Below are 18566 nucleotides of genomic sequence, written 5' to 3'. Positions count from 1 at the left end.
GTTCTTGAAAAAATAGTTGCAGTTCAACTTTGTGATCATTTACATAGAAATAATCTGTTTGAAGAGTTTCAGTCAGGATTCAGAGTGCATCATAGCACAGAAACAGCACTGGTGAAAGTTACCAATGATCTCCTGTTAGCTTCTGATAGCGGACTTGTTTCTGTGCTTGTCCTGTTGGATCTCAGTGCTGCATTTGATACGATCGATCACAGCATTCTGTTACAGAGACTTGAACATGTTATTGGGATTAAAGGAACTGCATTAGGCTGGTTTAAGTCATATTTATCTGATAGATTCCAGTTTGTTCTTGTAAATGAAGAATCTTCCTCACACATTAGAGTAAGTCATGGAGTTCCTCAGGGTTCTGTGCTTGGACAGATTCTTTTTACTTTATACATGCTTCCATTAGGTAACATTATCAGACAGCATGGCATACATTTCCATTGTTCTGCTGATGATACTCAGCTGTACTTATCTATGAAACCAGATGAAACCAACAGGTTGGTTTCACCTGGTTTCACTTATACTTATGTCTTAAAGACAGACCTGGATGACTCAGCACTTTGACTCTCAGTTCAGACAAACTTCAGTCGTTATCCTTGGACCCGAGCACTTCAGGGAGAAACTGTCTAGCGATATAGTTACTCGAGAATGGAATTTTCTTGGCTTCATGTACTAAAGAGAAGAACCTTGTAGATGGCTCAGGTGAGCCTGAAACATCCCATAGTTCTGCTGCTGTAGGCCCAGCCTGCTGGGGGAGCTCCCATGATGCACCTCTCCTCCCTCCATGTACAGATGACATCATTGCTGTCATTAACTTGTGTTTCTCTCTCTCAGCAGGTGTCTCTGGCCTGGTGTTACGCTGCTTGTTGTCCCCTCTGGCCTGGTGTTACGCTGCTTGTTGTCCCCTCTTTCCTGTCCTCTCAGCCCCAGCTGGTCCAGGCAGATGGACCCTTCCTGGTTCTGGTTCTGATGGAGGTTTCTTCCTGGTTCTGGTTCTGATGGAGGTTCCTTTCTGTTAAAAGTTTTTTTTTCCCCCCTCTTTCGAGTCGCCTCGTGTACCTGTAATTTGTTGGATTTTTTTTTTTTTTGTATGATATGGTGCAATGAGGCAAACTGGCACCAGAGAAAGTGGAGTTGAAACTGCAGAAATAAGCTGTTTCTGTCTCTTCAATGCAAAACTGGACAACTCAACGTTTTAGAAAAAGTATTTTTATCTTTTACAAACATTCAAACACTTGATTGTCAGGATGCTGAATTTAAGAAACAAAGTCAGGTCACTAAGGATCATTATTGATTAGGATCAGCAGATCATTAAATGTATCAGTTCATGAATCATCAGGTGTCCTCACACGTCTCCATGAGACACTAAACAGACAATTCTTCAGAGTGAAGCAGCAGAGCATCTCCACCCGAATGGGTCGCGTCTTTCACAGCTGATCAATAATAGGTGAAACTGTTCAGGATGATGGAGCTGCTGTCACATCCAGGTGCTGCAGTAACGGCTGCTCTGCTTCTTGGGACTCATCAATACATAACCACATGGACGATCTACATTCTGCTTCCGATTGGCTCATTCAATCACATGACAGCAGAAACCTTCTGTTTCACACAAGCCGTTTTCACTGTAAAAAACGGGAGCGGAGGTCAAAGCCTGAAGATGGTGCTCCACCTGCCACAGACACCCGACCAGCAACATCCACGGAGTCTGATCTGAGACAGAATCTGCAGTTCTTGCTCCGCTGCGATTGGTCCTCAGCGATTGGTCCTCAGCGTTGTCATAGGGTCGACTCTTTAGGGAGGAAGTCAGCATTGGTTACTGTGGTCACGACCTCCTCGGGCAACATGACGTTCATCTGCCGCTGCATCTGTAAGACGCGCTCCTCCACGCAGCCGGCCGACAGTCGAGCCTCTGACTCGTGATCCCAGCATTCCTCAATGGTCTCACAGAGCAGCGCCAGACCCTGCAGGACAACAGAGACGCCAGCATCAGACAGAACACATTTTCAGTTCCTGGACTTCCTGGTTTGGTGGATTATATAGTGTCACTCACAGCATGTTTCTGCCAACACTCTCTGATTGTGGGCCTCAGCTTCTTGTGGACCACCAATTCCTGCATGTCCTCCAGGGACGGGTGCTCACCCACCTCCTCCTCAAAAGGTAGCCTGTACTCGTCCACGGGACCTGGATCAGAGACAGGATCAGAGTCAGCACAGTGGTACATAGCTCTGAAACCAAGTGTAGACTTCCTTTGACTCTAACAGGAAGCTGGAAGCGGCCAGAGCCTCAGCGTGAGGAACCTTTTCTCTGGAAGTTTCTCAGTCTGAAGGCTAACCACCAGGAAGCTACCAAAGAACCAACATGAATCTCTCTCCTGACTTATGGGTGCGTTACCATCAGCAGCTTTGCAGCGTGCGGCGAGCTCCCACAGCACAAGGCCGACAGCGTACATGTCGATCCTCAGGAAGACGTCTCTCTGAAAGTTCACGGCCCCCTCCAGGACCTCAGGGGCCATGTAGCGCCTGGTCCCCACCTAAAACACAGAAGGTAAACATCCAGGATCAAACTAGTTTGTCGTCATGGGTTAGGTTTCTCAAGTGGAGTTTGAGTTAAACTCTGAAGATAAGCAGACAAAGGCTCCTTCACTAGAACTGGAACAATTTCACACTTAATAACCACCGATTCACCTGGTCCTGAGAGGACAGGGTCACCACGGGGGCACAGATGGACTCACCTGTCCATGGGCATCTGATGGAGATTTTTCAGGAGAGAAACTGAGAGAAAGGCCAAAGTCAGCAATGCAGGCCATCAGGTTGGACTTCAGCAAGATGTTCTTACTCTTAAAGTCTCTGAAAAAGATCACAGAGTGAGACCTCCTATCTTCCATCTGTGCACCTGCAGGTGACAGCCCAAGAGGCCGGTGTCGGTCCGGCTGGATCCCAGTCTGACCCTGTGGTGTGACCCATCCAATGAGGAGATGCGCCAACCTTCTTTACATAAGGAACCACTCTACAGCTGGTTTCTACATCACATTACAGGTAACATCATTCAGTTTGTTTAATGGAATGAAAAAACAGAAACAACCCTGTGACTTCAGTACTACCCTCAGTCTGACAGATTCCACTTCCTGTTTGTGGAGCTCTGCTTTAATCCTTCTCTCTTTCACTTGTGTTTCAGGTACCTGTGAGCAATGGCAGGTTTGTGTCCGTCTTTGTGTCCAGGTATGTCTTCATGCAAGTAGGCGAGGCCCCGAGACATTGACTGAGCAATCAGACACAGCTCAGCCCAGGAGAGGACGCTGGCCTTCAGATAGTCAGTCAGAGAGCCCTGAGGAAAAAAATAAATAAATAACTTTTCTTACACTCATACATTCTATTAATACAGAATATAGATCTTATTTACTGTGTTTACACTTGTAAAATTCAGCAGTAAAATTATATAAAAACAAAAATGTTTGTGTCAACAGAAAGCTTCCTTTCCTCCAGATGTTTCCAGTCTGTTAAGTGTGTTAAGGTGCTGACTGCAGTTCCCTCTTTGCCCAGAGGGGGCCAGTGTTATTGTTAATGTGCTGACTGCAGTTCCCTCTTTGCCCAGAGGGGGCCAGTGTTATTGTTAAGGTGCTGACTGCAGTTCTGTCTCAGCCCAGAGGGGGCCAGTGTTATTGTTAATGTGCTGACTGCAGTTCCCTCTTTGCCCAGAGGGGGCCAGTGTTATTGTTAATGTGCTGACTGCAGTTCCCTCTTTGCCCAGAGGGGGCCAGTGTTATTGTTAAGGTGCTGACTGCAGTTCCCTCTTTGCCCAGAGGGGGCCAGTGTTATTGTTAAGGTGCTGACTGCAGTTCTGTCTCAGCCCAGAGGGGGCCAGTGTTATTGTTAAGGTGCTGACTGCAGTTCCCTCTTTGCCCAGAGGGGGCCAGTGTTATTGTTAAGGTGCTGACTGCAGTTCTGTCTCAGCCCAGAGGGGGCCAGTGTTATTGTTAAGGTGCTAGCTGCAGTTCCCTCTTTGCCCAGAGGGGGCCAGTGTTATTGTTAAGGTGCTAGCTGCAGTTCCCTCTTTGCCTAGAGGAGGGCAGGGCAGTGTTACCATCTCATGATACGCAGTGATGAGCCACAGCTCCGGCTCTGTGTTGCCACTTCTTTTCTCTGCTCCGATGAACTGCAGCAGGTTCTCATGTCTCATCCCACTCAAGCTGAAGATCTCATACTCGTTCTGCCAGGACTGTCGATGCTACGCACACACACACACACACACACACACACACACACACACACACACACACACACACACACACACACACACACACACACACACACACACACACACACACACACACACACACACACACACACACACACACACACACACACACACACACACACACACACACACACACACACAGTGTTTGGTGCTTTTTAAGGTGGACTGGAAATCATAGTTACAGTGAAGTCGCTCTGAAACGGCAGCATATCAATGACTATATGTTACCTATGCAGTAGCTCTTACCTGGATGGGGAAGATCTTGACGGCCACCTGCTCCCTGATCAGCTGAGCCCTCCACACACAGCCAAAGCGCCCCCTGGCTTTGACCTCCAGCAGCTGCAGGGGCTTCTGACCTGGGATAGGGGAGGGGGGCAGCTGACCAGGGTCCTGCAGCAGGAGGAGGAGAAGGAAGAGGGGAAGAAGAAGAAGAAGGAGGAGGAGATGGTGATGATGATCCACAGTTAACTGGATTGGAATCCTGTATCTGATCAACAACTAACTGCAGATCAATAGAGCAGTGGAATCCGGGTCCCGTTAGTATCAAAACCACAGAGACTCACCTGTGTGGGCACCAGGACAGGTGGATAGGCCAGTTTGTGGTACCGGTACATCCAGAAGGACACAACGGCGATGGTGGAGATGGCCATGATGGAAACCAGCAGATATATAAGAGGAGGCCACATTGGGGGTGCCGCTGTTGTTGGGGTAACGGTCGCTATGGAAACACACGGTAGACAGGTGAGCAGTGAGGTGTATAAAGATTACAGGAGAGCAGTCGGGGCGTACAGATTACAGGAGAACAGGTGTAGATTACAGGTAAGCAGTCAGGTGTATCTTACTGGGTGTAGGGGTCAGGTTACTGGGGCTGTAGGAGAACTTCTGGTTGCACAAACTGCCATCGCAGCAGCAGAAGAAGACCTCAGGTGCCTCCTTTGTCTCCACACACTCACTCCTGTCAGCAGAACAACAGTATAACATGTGATGAGGAGCCACCGACAAGGTGGCGGCTGAGGACACGGGCTCCCACTGCAACAGGTGTGTTCAATACTCATGTTAACCTGTTCACTGTCTGTAAACTTTCCAAGGAGGGATTGACGTCTGCTGTGAACTGATTCTGTTCTAATCGATTTACACTGATTCCAGAAAAACTGACGCAGCATAAACCAATTCAGTTCAAATAAACTGCTTCAGTATAAACTGATGCTGTTCAAACCGATTCTGTACATATAAACTAATACTGTTTTCCTGAGCATTCACCCCTACCCCAGCCTGAGCTGAAGTAATTCCATCAGAGACACACCTGTCGTAGCAGCTGCGGTCTCCCAGCCAGCAGCCCTGTTGGACCACCTGCACTGTTCCAGAGGCGTTCCTCCAGGTGGCGAAGCAGTGCAGCCTCTTGTCTTTCTCTTCGGAGCAGGTGACCACCCTGCTGGCGTTCCCATGGCTGTCCGGCCCCGAGGAGGAGTAGGGGGAGGATGAAGGGCTGTAGTTGTAGTGGACACACCTGTGAGTCTCTGTTCGGCCCAGGATGGCACCTGTGGAGCAGACAAGGTTCTGTCAGGTTCTGGGTTTTCTGGTTCTCCAACAAATCAACTGTAACCTGGGGCATCACCATTGGTAACATAAGCTGATTCACCATGGTAACCACAGTGACAACAGTCAAAGGTCAGGAACACCTAACCCTAAAATAAATCATCATAGGGTTTATCAGCACATACTGACCCTGGAACTACTCAACAGGTACTGCAGGGGTACCATCCCCCACACTGGGGAAGTAGTTATTCCACAGCTTGTCAGGAGGGAGTTCAGGTGGGTTCAGTTTGGTTCTTTAAGGGGGAAACAGTGACTGTTCAGTAGGTGTATTTGGCTGTTATATTTGCTTGTCTGTTTGTCTTTAAAAGCCCATCAGCGTGAGATGAAGCGAGGTACCAAACAACCAGAGGAACTAGTATAAATGAAGCCAGAAGAGCTGCACAAAGGCTGATCAGAACTCTTTCTGGTCCAACTGAAGTTCAGTTCGGCATCCAAGCGAGTCAAAGAATAAATTTGATCCATTTCATCTGGATCTGCCCAGGGATCAGTTTTACTCCAGCTGTGGGGGTTGAACAGCAGTGTTGTCTCGGTTCTGAAACAACCTGCATTGTGACTAGTTTTCAGTTTCAGAGAACAAAGTTTGGTCAGGCGGTGACCCAGCTCGGTAACTACGGTGCTACCTGGTGTGTGGCTGCGATGTTCCTTTGTACACGACTGACACTCTGATAACGGTGTTAAAACATTATGAACATCGTCACCAGTGAGATTGATATCTGCTGCATTTCCACAGCAGGAACCTTTTCAAGGAACCAAGTTTTTAAGTGGGCCGTTTCTTGCTCTGTTTCAAAAGCACGAACCAAGAACTCCAGAGTTCTGAGAGAAGAATTTCACACCCATAAGGAACCTGTGCACAGAGCTAGGACTTTGGAGATCACCCTGAACCTCTGGGGAGGGGCTTACAATGCTGAACGTTTCTGATTGGTCAGGTATTCCCTCTCTGTCTCGGGTTTAACATCCACAGCAGCTCATAACATTAACTTTACATGTAACATCAGACATGTGACCCAATGACAGCCAACTGTCTGACCGGCAGGAAAACAAACAGATTCATAAATCAGATTTTATATCAGATGGTTCCCAGAGTTAGAAAGGATAAGAAGCTGATCAGAGAGCAGCATGAAGTAGCTGAAAGTGTTCCTGAAACACATCGAAGCTTCGTTTAATTCAATTTAAAGCTCATGTTTCGCACAAATTCTTTCTAGTGTGACACAATGTGCTTCGGTTAAAGCAGGGCTTACATATTCAAGTGGGCCAGATTTTCAGACCAAAACAAAAAATGAATGGGGCCAGAAATGGTCTTTGACCAGTAGCAGTTTCAACTTGAATAAATCGATAGATAATCGAACACAAATTTATGTTTTGAAAGATAACCAAAGTTTATTTATTCTTTATTTAGTCAGATCTGACAAAGGCAAATTAAAAATGCACATAATAAAATAATGAAAATGCTATCCACGATGCTGCTGTAGCTCTTTCTTGGGCTGTGCATGACCGCACTGTGGCTGCACGGCTCCTGTTGGAACATGCAATCAAACTGCACTTTAGCAGCCCTCTGCGCTGATCCCTCGGGAGGAGGAAGTTTGGCGTTCCTTGATGTGGTGCTTCTGCACATTGGGATCTTTTAACACCGCCACGCACTCATTACATATTAAACATCGGTTTTGCATCGGTTTGAATGGGGCGGGGTTACATCTGCGCTTTTCGTTGTCAATTTTCTGTTATGATGTGGAAAAAGACATGCTGGCAGAACGCGAATTCTACTTATACAACTTCAAAAGTAGACTGTCATTAATTTATCTAAATTAATCACATTTTAATCACATAAATATTTGACCCGAGAACAGTGAGAAGCAATTTCTTTCACATGGATTTTAGTATAACATTGAATAATGACTGAATAATAAGCTTAAGCAACAAAACATTGTTTTTGGGGTGTTTTTTTTTTCTTTGTTTTTTTTCAAGGTTTTTCTTAACCAACCTTGCTCTTATTCATCCATCTGTTTGTATTTTTTAATACTTTTTTTATACCTTTTTAATGGACAGATAAAGAGACAGAAAGCAGAGAGAGGGGGAATGACACGCAGTAAAAGGCGTCCGATGCCGGATTCGAACCTGCAGCGAGGACCATAGCCCACTGCTACGCTGCGCCCATCCCACCCCGTCTCCCATCCACAGCGAGCTCAGCAGTTGGTGCTCCAGCATAATCGGTATGCCTGAAACTCATCCAGTGAGAAATGTTCCGCGGTGCAAAAACAAGTGCGATTAAAATGCATGAATTTTTTTAACGCGTTAATTTTGCCTAATTAATTCATCTTAATTAACGCGTTCAAGTCCCGACCCTATTCAGAACAACAATGTGCTACATTATGGGTTTAATGTTGCTAGGTAACCCAGTGTTGCATTCATAGTCCGTACTACTGTAGGAACTTAATCCATCAGTGTAGAAATGTCTGAAGGCCTCTGATTTTTAGAGATTTATTTATTAATTTATTCCGTCAAAAGATACGCTGGGCCACACGGAAGTTGGTTCTGGGCCACACGGAAGTTGGTTCTGGGCCACACGGAAGTTGGTTCTGGGCCACATGGAAGTTGGTTCTGGGCCACACGGAAGTTGGTTCTGGGCCACACGGAAGTTGGTTCTGGGCCACATGTGGCCCACAGGCCGGCATTTGAAGAGGCCTGCGGGCCTAGGCATCACAGGCTAGGCGTTCCCTGCAAAGGGGAAGAAGACTGAAGCGGGCTTTCGGTGACGTGCGTGGACAGCGTTGATGTACAGAACAGCAGACGCCGGGACCCAAAACAACGAAAATAAGCAAACGCAGCAAAGCGAAAATAATAACAGGAACAGACAGAAGGTGTGGGATCATTTTAAATTAAAAGATTAAGGCCAACATTGTGGTGTGCGCCCATTGCAAGATGGAGCTGGCGTACCGTAACAGTACAACTTCAGCGTTTAATTGGGCTTTAATGAAGCAAAAGTGCGTTTTATCTGATTAAATATGGAATATTCCACAGCTGCAGCCCTACTGTGATGTCATCCTTGCTGACAGTTTCCATCCCAGAAGTTTGAATAAAATATTTAGTACAGTTCTCTGTACAGAACCAGAATGCCTACAGCTCCCTCTGACATCCAGACTTTGGAAGAACATCTGGTTCTGGACAGAGCAGCCGGGTCAGCTACTGATGTTGGTAACTTGAACACCAGGAATGTAATAACGTGCACTTCAGAGCTGGAGAAAAGTTCTGTGTTGATAGAAGAACACTGAGTGGGCTGAATTATCCAGCAGTCTAAACGGGCCGACATGGACCAGCTCAGTTAGAAAAACAGAATCTATCAATTCTAAATTAAAAGTCCTAGAAAGATGTGATTATACTTAAGCGGAGGTTCTCCGTCCTGCTCACTGCGACACGTTTCTGAACATCTAGAATAATCAATTCTGCCGATCAGTTAGTGAACAGAACCAGCTGTGCAGCATCATGAAGAAACCCAGCGGGAGCACGTGAGATTAATGAGAAGTGGGCCCAGAACCAATCCCTGATACGATTACGTATTTCTGCTGATTCAAAACGATCCAATGAAACAGGAATCGGAGTTCAGAACCCAGAGCCGAACCCACTCCTTTGAATCAGAATACCCTGATCAGCAGTGAGTGGCGCTGTGCCTGGATATCCCACCGGTACAGGGTTGATTGTTAATGTATTGATTATGGTTCCTCAGGTAATCTTTAAAGTAGTTGCTGTGATGTCATGAGGCTGTGAATGTCATGTGCCGACAGGCTGATCATTCAGTGACAAAGAGTCAGAGTAACCTGTTGTGGCGACTCTGACGTCATACTGATAACAGATGCGCAGACTCACCTCTGACGTCACACAGTGAGCAGGACATCAGGAACACGCTGAGGGCCGCTGGTCCCATCCTGGTTCCGGACACAGTCCTGTATCTGATTTAAAACCCAAACTGAAGCTGTCTGTGACGGAGGACCCGGAGGTCCAGAACCATGTCCCGGTCCAAAGCCGCCGAAAGCCCGGTCCGTTCACCGTGACTCGGTGACACGAGCCGGACCCTGAGCCCAGACCTGCGGATCGAACCGGTGAAAGTGGGCACAGGCCTGGATCATGGTCCGACAGTCGGCTCTCTTCATCGGGGAGACCGGCAGGGATCGGTTCGGTTCTGGATACAGTCAGAACCGTTCAGAACCAGGTCACCTCTGATCAGGACCCGGCAGTGATTTACTTTTCACACGGGGTTTACAGTTCCGTCTCTGACTCCGTAAAATCTCCACTTTCCCCCGCTGACACCGAACCTTTCTCCGGGACAGCCGTCACACTGCTGGGAGAGTGTGAAACCGACCGCACACCGTCTCCATGTTCGGTAAACCTGCGGTTCGCCTCTCCCTGAAACGAAGAAGTTAACCCCTTGAAAACAGCTGTCACTGCCAGCAGCAGTGTCACCAACCAGAGCCGGAGCCCACAGTCCCCCGCTGACCACCAGAACTTGGTCAACAGACAGCTAGCTGACCCGGCTAGCCGTTAGCTTAGCTCTGGTGCTGGTTGACGGAGAACTGAGCCCAAATGAAAAGCACAGACCGTGGAGTGGGACCAAAACTGGCGGCGAGATTATCTCCGACTGGGATCAAATAAACATCCCGGGTCTGCGTCCTCTTGCCCGGTTCCGTTCCGTGCTCACCTCCGCTGCCCCTGTTAGAACCAGATGAGGAAAGATGGCTGCCGTACAGGGATTATTCTGATTTTAACCTTCCTTCATATAATCTGTCACAGCTGCGAGTTCAACGTGACTGACGCCAGCAGGAACCAATGGGATGCGCAGCAGGAACTCCAACTGCCTTTTTTTCACCAATCCGCAGCCGTGTTCCCAATGATAGCATCTTGAAGGCCCGCCCCCTATGGAGCTGGTAGTTCAACGCGGTGAACTAGTTAACTAGTTAATCCAACAGACTCGACGACAGTGATTTGTTTGCGGAGAGAAGCTTTCTTTTATTCCTCGATTCAGTTTCGATGCAGAACATACATTAATTCTAGAAACAGTCACTCAATTTGGCTTTGGTAATACATTTATTAATAAAGAAAAGAAAACATTTGTGAAAACATAGAAACATTTAAATCAATTCTTAATTCTTGGCTGCAAAGGGATACAACTATATTTGGAAGGGTACTCCTAACTAAACTGGAAAGCCTGTCAAGAGTTATATATCCTTCCTTCTAACTGGAAATCTCTGACAAGATGATCCAACTAATTAACAGTGTTCATTTTAACTTCATTTGAAAAAATAAATGCCACTATATAAGACCTGGATGAAAAAGGGAATTTGGTCTGTCACCCACCTATTGGACGATTATATTAAGTTATCAAGATTTCTGTGGAAAATTCAACTTTCACTGCCAAGCCCTATAATACAACGAAAATTCCCATCCTTCTTAAAACAATCATTCAACAGATCAAGGTGCGTTCTGATATTACAATTGACCAATAGACAATAAACCAAAGAAGTGGCATTTAAAATTCTAAATTAAATCTACCCATCTAAAAACTTCCTACAAAGTGAAAATAATATTTTTTAATTTGTCAGACTAAAGAATAAAGTTTTATTAACCACCCAACCAAATTTTAATGATTAAGAATAACGCTAAATTGATAAAATATGGATATCAAAATGAGGTAAAAATGAGCAGTACTGTCAGCTCCAGGACTGTGGGGAACACCGCTGGAACCACGTGCGGGAGGGGGGCCGCCTCCGTGTAACGTAGCAACAGCAGCAATGGACGCCAGAGTTAACGACAGCATGGCAGTGACGCGGTCCTACATGTTTGAGCCGTCAGAGCCAGACTCTGACTCTGAGTCAGACAATGAAAATGCACAACCTCGTGCCTCACCATCTGCAACAGAATAGTAACGTAGTTCTCCTATTTATGCAAGTTAGCAATATGTATTACCTGTCGATTACCATTGTGCTGCCAGATTAGGAATTAGGCCAAATTATGTCATGATTACATTCATGCCAATATTACATGGGCATGACAGGGTGCACATGTGAAATCACTTTCAGGATTTGCACATTCAGCAAAATGCATTTAATTGCCTAAATGTACCGTACCGTAACCTTACTTCCACTCTCTGATGGGCACATGGTGGCTGTGATGATGGCAGCTGCTGCTGGCGGGACGAGAGGGCGTAAATCAGGGAGGTAAGGCCCCCCTGACCAGCCTCAACGGACTGTTCAGGAATCCAGACTTTACCTGCTGATAGTTGAAACTATCGGAGGTAAAGTGGACACTGCAGAGACGAGTGGTGGTGGTGGTTATTACCTTTCCACAGTAGCTCCTAACAAAATCGATCCACCGTTTCTTGATGCCGTTGTCAGTTGGAAATTTAAATAAAGTTATGGAGCCACTACCTGGACACTGTGGCATCCAGGGAAGATGCACAAACGAGGAGGAGACACGAGGAGTTAGTTACAGTAGTTAGTTAGTTAGCTAGCTAGCTGCAAACTACCGTGCTATGCTAACCGAGGCTAATGCGCTGAATGTATTTATTCTGCTGCAGCAGCAGGGGGTTTATGCTGATTTCAGACCCGAAACGCAGTTTGTGAAGCCTAGCTCCACAATTCCAATCTAAATGGTTGAAATGCTTTTTACACTTTTTACATTTATGACCTATTTAATGTGTTTAGAAGAAAATGACTGAATTCACTTTACAGGGTCTTTAGATAATTACTCGTGCGGATTTTCTGAAAGAGAAATTGAGATGACAGAACATTTATTTTTCCATTGTGAATATGTATATGAATTTATTAGAAAAATATCTCAATGCACGCTCACATGTGCTTAATTAAAACTGGTGTCTTGTTGAAGGAGAAAAACTTGGAATTTCTGTTGAACAACCTGATTCTGTTGGCCAAACATTTTATTCATGGATGTAAATATGCAAAGACTGAACTCCATATTAATGGATGGAAGAATGAACTCAGAACATTCACAAAATCTCTTCACTATATGAAAAAGACTTTTTTCCTTGATAGACCTATTCATGTTGCTATACTGAGACCCCCATCTTGTTATTTTCATTATTCTGTATATTAGTCTTTCATATTGATATGTCTATTCTAGAGCTAGCTCAACAATAAAAATATCTGTACAATTTTTTTGTATGCCATGCTTTTTATAAATTTACATAGTTTAAAAAATAAATAAATAAATAAACAAAAAAAAAGATGATTTAAAGAAATCCGCCAGACTCTCGTCAATCAAACACTGAAGTCATTTTATTTGACCGACTTTATTATAACAGCTGTTTTAGGTGGTAAAAAACTACCAGTATAAATAAACAAAGTTCATTAATATTTATGAGCAGATCTGTATTACAAAATTCAAGTCCCTGATGTTAGCTACAAAGAGCTTAATGGAACGGCTCCATCTACTTGGATGCTCTTGCAAAGGCTTCTGTCCCAACTGGGTCCCTCCGTTGGTCCCAGGATTGTCGTCTAGCAGCTCCTACACCACGCCTAAGACAATCCAAACTCTGTTCATGTGTCGTCCCACGATGGTGGAATGAGCTACCGAGCGCTACCAGAACAGGGGCGTCCCTGTCTATCTTCAAGAAGCTCCTGAAAACCCAGCTCTTCAGAGAGCATCTCCTATCCCAGCACTTACCTTGTACTTCCCTCCCCCCTCTATCTCTGCACTTTATCTTTCTGCTCTTCCTTCTATGCCTGCACCCTATCTCTACTCTGTCACCTCTGACAGAGTCGGACTCCTGGGTTCCTTCTATGGAGCTTATTGTTAGCTTTTTATAAAGCTGTTATATCTTCATTTGTAAGTCGCTTTGGATAAAAGCGTCTGATAAATACAGAAACATAAACAATACAGATGGTGGAAAAATGTCAGTCTTAGTTTTACTGGATCTCAGTGCTGCTTTTGATACAGTTGACCACAATATATTACTCAAACGACTGGTGAACTGGGCTGGTCTTTCCGGAACTGTACTAAACTGGTTCAAAACATACTTAGAGAACAGGAAGTACTTTGTGTCAATAGGTAACTTCTGAGCAGACAAGAATCACATGTGGAGTTCCCCAAGGTTCCATCCTGGGACCTCTTCTGTTTAACATCTACATGCTCCTACTGGCACAGATTATAAAAAACAACCAAATAAACTACCATAGCTATGCAGATGACACGCAGATATATATTACAATGTCGCCAGGAGACCGAGGGCCTGTACAGGCCCTTGGTAAATGCATTGAGGAGATTAATGACTGGATGCCCCACAACTTTCTCTAGATAAACAAAAACAAAACTGAGATAATTGTCTTTGGAGCCAAAGAGAAATGATTGCAGGCCACCACAGAGCTTCAATTTATACACCTAAAAACTACCAACCAGGCCGGAAATCTGGGTTTAGCGATGGACTCAGACCTAAATTTGGAAAAACACATTAAGGCAATAACAAAGTCAGCCTACTATCACCAGCGTGATATGTCTCCTTATCAGGCCACTACAGAGCTTGATGAAGAGCTGATCATTCGAATCAGGTGTGGTGGAGGAGGGAAACATCGAAGAAACATGCAGGGCAGTGGGTCATGAAGACCGGAATTGAGAAACACAGTGCTATACAAATACACTTGTCTTGCCTTGCCTTCAGATAAAGGTGCATTGATGCCACATGTCCAGCAGAGGGCGATGTTATACCATAGCTGAACTGAGAACAAGTGGCGTCTTCTCACAGCTTCATGGTCTCAGTTTCAGCATGACGCTCAATAAGACAATAGTTTGTTTGTGCCGAATCATCAGAAAGTAAAATCTAAATGGGATGTTGGTTTCACCTGTGTGAAACATCGTCAGTTGCAGCCCAGATTCTGTTCCAGTTCAAAGTACGGTCCAAGTGCATGGATTTGTTCTTGCTCTGCCCATATTATCCAGGATGCATCAGGGGGTGACTTGTGTGGACTTGGGTCAGCTCTGATTGGAAGTCAGCTCTCATCAGAGGTCAGATCTGATCAGAGGTCAGATCTGATCAGAGGTCAGATCTCATTGGAGGTCAGATCTGATCAGAGGTCAGATCTGATCAGAGGTCAGATCTCATCAGAGGTCAGCTCTGATCAGAGGTCAGATCTCATTGGAGGTCAGATCTGATCAGAGGTCAGATCTGATCAGAGGTCAGATCTCATTGGAGGTCAGATCTGATCAGAGGTCAGATCTGATCAGAGGTCAGATCTGATCAGAGATCAGCTCTGATCAGAGGTCAGATCTGATCAGAGGTCAGAACTCATTGGAGGTCAGATCTGATCAGAGATCAGCTCTGATCAGAGATCAGATCTGATTGGATGTCAGCGGTCAGCAGGAGACACTGAGCTCTGCTGGGTTTGTTTCACAGGACCAACACCCTCCATGTTTGGTTTGTTCCTGTGTGAATAGGAAGTGAGTTTGCAGCCCCAGCTGAGCTCAGATGAATGAATAATTCCGAAGGTCGACCACCGTTGTTTAACGCTCAGCTCAGGCTGCCAACATCATAACACGGAGCTCTGTGGGAGCCAATGGGAGGCTGTTCTCCTGTCTGACATCATGTTGAGGCTTTCTTTTATTCATTCATCATTTGTAACCTCAATTCATTTAAAGAATCATGGTCAGACATTTAACTTCAGTCTTTTTTCATCCATCATCCTTCGTCTCCGATTCAAACTAACTTGTAGTAGTTAATTTTTGGTTTTTAACTTGTTCTTTATGTATTTTAGTGAGCTAAATATGTGAAAGTTTCAGCGTGTGACATGAGTTTGTTTTCAGAATGTTCTGACCCATCAGACTACAGAATATTAAACTCACTATGCTGAGAAGTGTCTGCAGAGATAAACCAACATGTTACAACACAGCACAACCGTGCAGAGAGGTTCTGACGCTACAGACTGTTGGTCTTCATCAACGCTGAGTAGAACACAAGAAGATGAAGGAACAGAGGAAAAACTTCTTCTTGTTAAGGGTGAGTTTATGTTTGCAGAATTCTGACCTAAACCATGAGACATGCAGGCAGTTCTGTGATGGTTTGAGTCAGCATTGTGGTTCTTTTTAAGGAGTACAGTAAGTGTCAGTTTTGGGTGAAAGCTGGTGTGATCCCCCAGGATAAAAACTGTCAGCAGGGATGTGTAATCCACAATAAACAGAACCTCTGAAGAACTGGACCAGGTTCTGATTTAGGAATGCATAAAGCTAAATTTGGGACCCGTTCAGTGTGAAATGGTGAATGTATCTTTATGCGAATCTTGTGGCGGCGCCCTGAGCTTCCTCCCATTGGAGGTGATGTTGCTAAGAGACGCTGCTTCGTTCTGGAAGCGTGTCATCCCCGCCGGCCGCTTGGTTCCATAGCCAACATGAAAATCAAACGCACCCGAGGGCTCTCCAAACACGCCCATTCTTCACTTTGAGCGACACTTCCTGCTCCCTCTCCCGGCACCCCGGGGGCCCTTTGGCGGGCTCCTGGTGCAGACCTGCTCTGACAGAGCGGCGGCTTTGTCAGGACGGAGGAAAGTGACCCGGTGTCTGTGGAAGTGAGCTGGCAGCCAGTGGACACCATGTAGGGTTTTTATGTGTGAGGCCGAGTGGCTGCTGGGGCAGAGAGGCCATTTGAGGCCTTTAAACATCCTCTTTGTTTCTGCATCAGCGGCTCCACACCGCCTTTGTATTCCTGTCGCTACGCTTCCTGTCTGTTGGTTTAATGTGTTACAGCAGAGAGAAGGTGTCAGGCCAAGGCTCATCTTCATCTTCTTCTTTAACACCAGGCAGAGCTGACATTGTCAGGTTCGAATGTTTCTATATGAGGTGGAAGTCAGAGTGAAACTTCCTCTGAAGGAGTTCAGGCCTTCTGTTTTCACTCTTCAGCGTCCAAGGTCAAGCTTGTTATCGCAGTGGAGGCGATAATGCTGTTATCTGTGACCTCCTGACCCCCTGTCCTCTATCCTGAACCCTCCCATCAGTTGTCTTTGTGAGTCTCATTACTTCAAAGCGAGCTCATTATGTGGCCGCTGTGCTGCCATCCAACCAGAGTAGGATGTGCAGCGCTCTGCCGGCTGATAATGAAGAAGCTGAAATTAAAGATAACAGCTGCAGTGAGAAGCGTCTCCTCATCACACAGACATGATGAAGCACGTCGGAGCTCTGCTCCAGCTCAGCCCACAACCGCAGGGTCCAGAACACCTGAGAGCCCAGAACCACATGACCCAGAACACCTGAGGGCCCGGTCAGCTCAGAGAGCCCACCTGCCCTCAGGTGTCACACCTGAAGTCACCCTGCTGAAGTTTGGCTGAGAGGTGAGGAGAGGATCTATGACAGAGATTCTGATCCAGTCTGAGACCTGCCACCAACAGAGAAGACCCCCCCAGACAGAACAAAGGACAGTCAAACCTGTTCTCACCCGGATTTCAATCTCAGTCTATGGACAGGCTGCAGCTCTGGTCTCTGAGCAGAACTCTGGTTCTGTTCAGAGTTGGTTCTGGCCATGGTTAAATGTGAACCCCTCTCTGGCTTTAATGAGCCACCCCTGAAAAGATTCTGACCTTCTGACAGAACCAGGAAAGTTCAGAAGACAGAGGAAGGAGCTCAGTCCACAGTTTTACAGCTTCCAGAACCCACTTCAGGTTCTACGGATCAGAGCTTCTGTGACACGAGAGAATCTGAACTCTTCTACTTTCACACCATTTATTGTCAAGGCCTCGCGTTCACAAATGCAGGGTCTTTTCAAGGCAAAAGTGTTGATTAATAAACAACAGCAGGTTGAGGATCTCCACACAGAGCAAAGCAAAGAGGCTGTGAAACTCCTGATCACGCTCCTCAATAGCTATGGATGAAGAGAGTGCAGCTATGAAAATTAAACAAAACCTCTCCACTATTAAAGGTAACAAAATAAACTCACTCTCCAACTGAGGCGGACTTAAACAAAAACCGAGACACTATGAAACCTTAACAATTATCTATAAGCACACCTATGACTGCAGCACAAAAATCTTTACGAACAAAACACAAAATGGCTCCACTAGAGGAGGAACTATAAAACTTTAACATTGAACGAATGCAAAAGCTCCGCTAACGGAGATGACCATAAAAGATGACAACAAAGATCACTCCAAAAAACCGGAGGAACAAAACCAGGCTATGAAACTTACTGTGATAAAACTAAAGCTATGGATAAAGAATAAATTACAACAAAGGATACGCTCTGCAGGAGAATCGCTCGACTGCAGGCTCAAGGGAGCTATGGCGGTGGACACTGTGGAACAAAGACGCGAGGGTGAGGCTCATGGTAGAAACAACACACTGGCACAAGAAAAGGGAGATGCAGACTATTTGAGCACAAGAGGAGCCAAGGGGAACAGGTGGAGAACGTCCTCAGAGCAACCTCAGTGTATCATCAGAGTGAGGATCTTCAGAGCATCCTCATAGAGAGTGTCCTCATGGACAATGCCCTCAGAGAAAGCATCCTCAGAGAAAGCATCCTCAGAGGAAGCATCCTCAGAGAGAGCATCCTCAGAGAGAGCGTCCTCAGACAAAGCATCCTCAGAGAGAGCATCCTCAGAGAGAGTGTCCTCAGAGGAAGCATCCTCAGAGAAAGCATCCTCAGAGGAAGCATCCTCAGGGAGAGTTTCCTCAGAGAGAGTGTCCTCAGAGGAAGCATCCTCAGAGAGAGCATCCTCAGAGAAAGCATCCTCAGA

The 18566-nt window shown here is 45.9% G+C and overlaps 1 protein-coding gene across 1 annotated transcript; it reads right to left on the bottom strand.

The window, feature by feature from the left end:
• Positions 1 to 1196: 1196 nt before the first annotated feature.
• On the bottom strand, positions 1197 to 10651 carry acvr2aa (activin A receptor type 2Aa). The gene is made up of 11 exons (XM_072397605.1): positions 9712 to 10651; positions 5561 to 5795; positions 5100 to 5212; positions 4821 to 4975; positions 4504 to 4647; positions 4084 to 4227; positions 3182 to 3327; positions 2735 to 2849; positions 2395 to 2533; positions 2054 to 2184; positions 1197 to 1964 (listed from the first exon to the last, which is right to left on the bottom strand). The coding sequence occupies exons 1-11, from the start codon at positions 9767 to 9769 to the stop codon at positions 1779 to 1781; spliced, it is 1566 nt and encodes a 521-aa protein (XP_072253706.1). The 5' UTR covers positions 9770 to 10651; the 3' UTR covers positions 1197 to 1778.
• Between the last annotated feature and the right edge of the window lie 7915 nt (positions 10652 to 18566).

This window comes from Leuresthes tenuis, unplaced genomic scaffold (genome assembly GCF_036924035.1).
Source record: "Leuresthes tenuis unplaced genomic scaffold, fLeuTen1.0.hap1 SCAF_12, whole genome shotgun sequence".
NCBI lineage: Eukaryota > Metazoa > Chordata > Actinopteri > Atheriniformes > Atherinopsidae > Leuresthes > Leuresthes tenuis.
The sequence above is the reverse complement of the archived record's forward strand: the minus strand, read 5'-3'. Positions and strand labels throughout refer to the sequence as shown.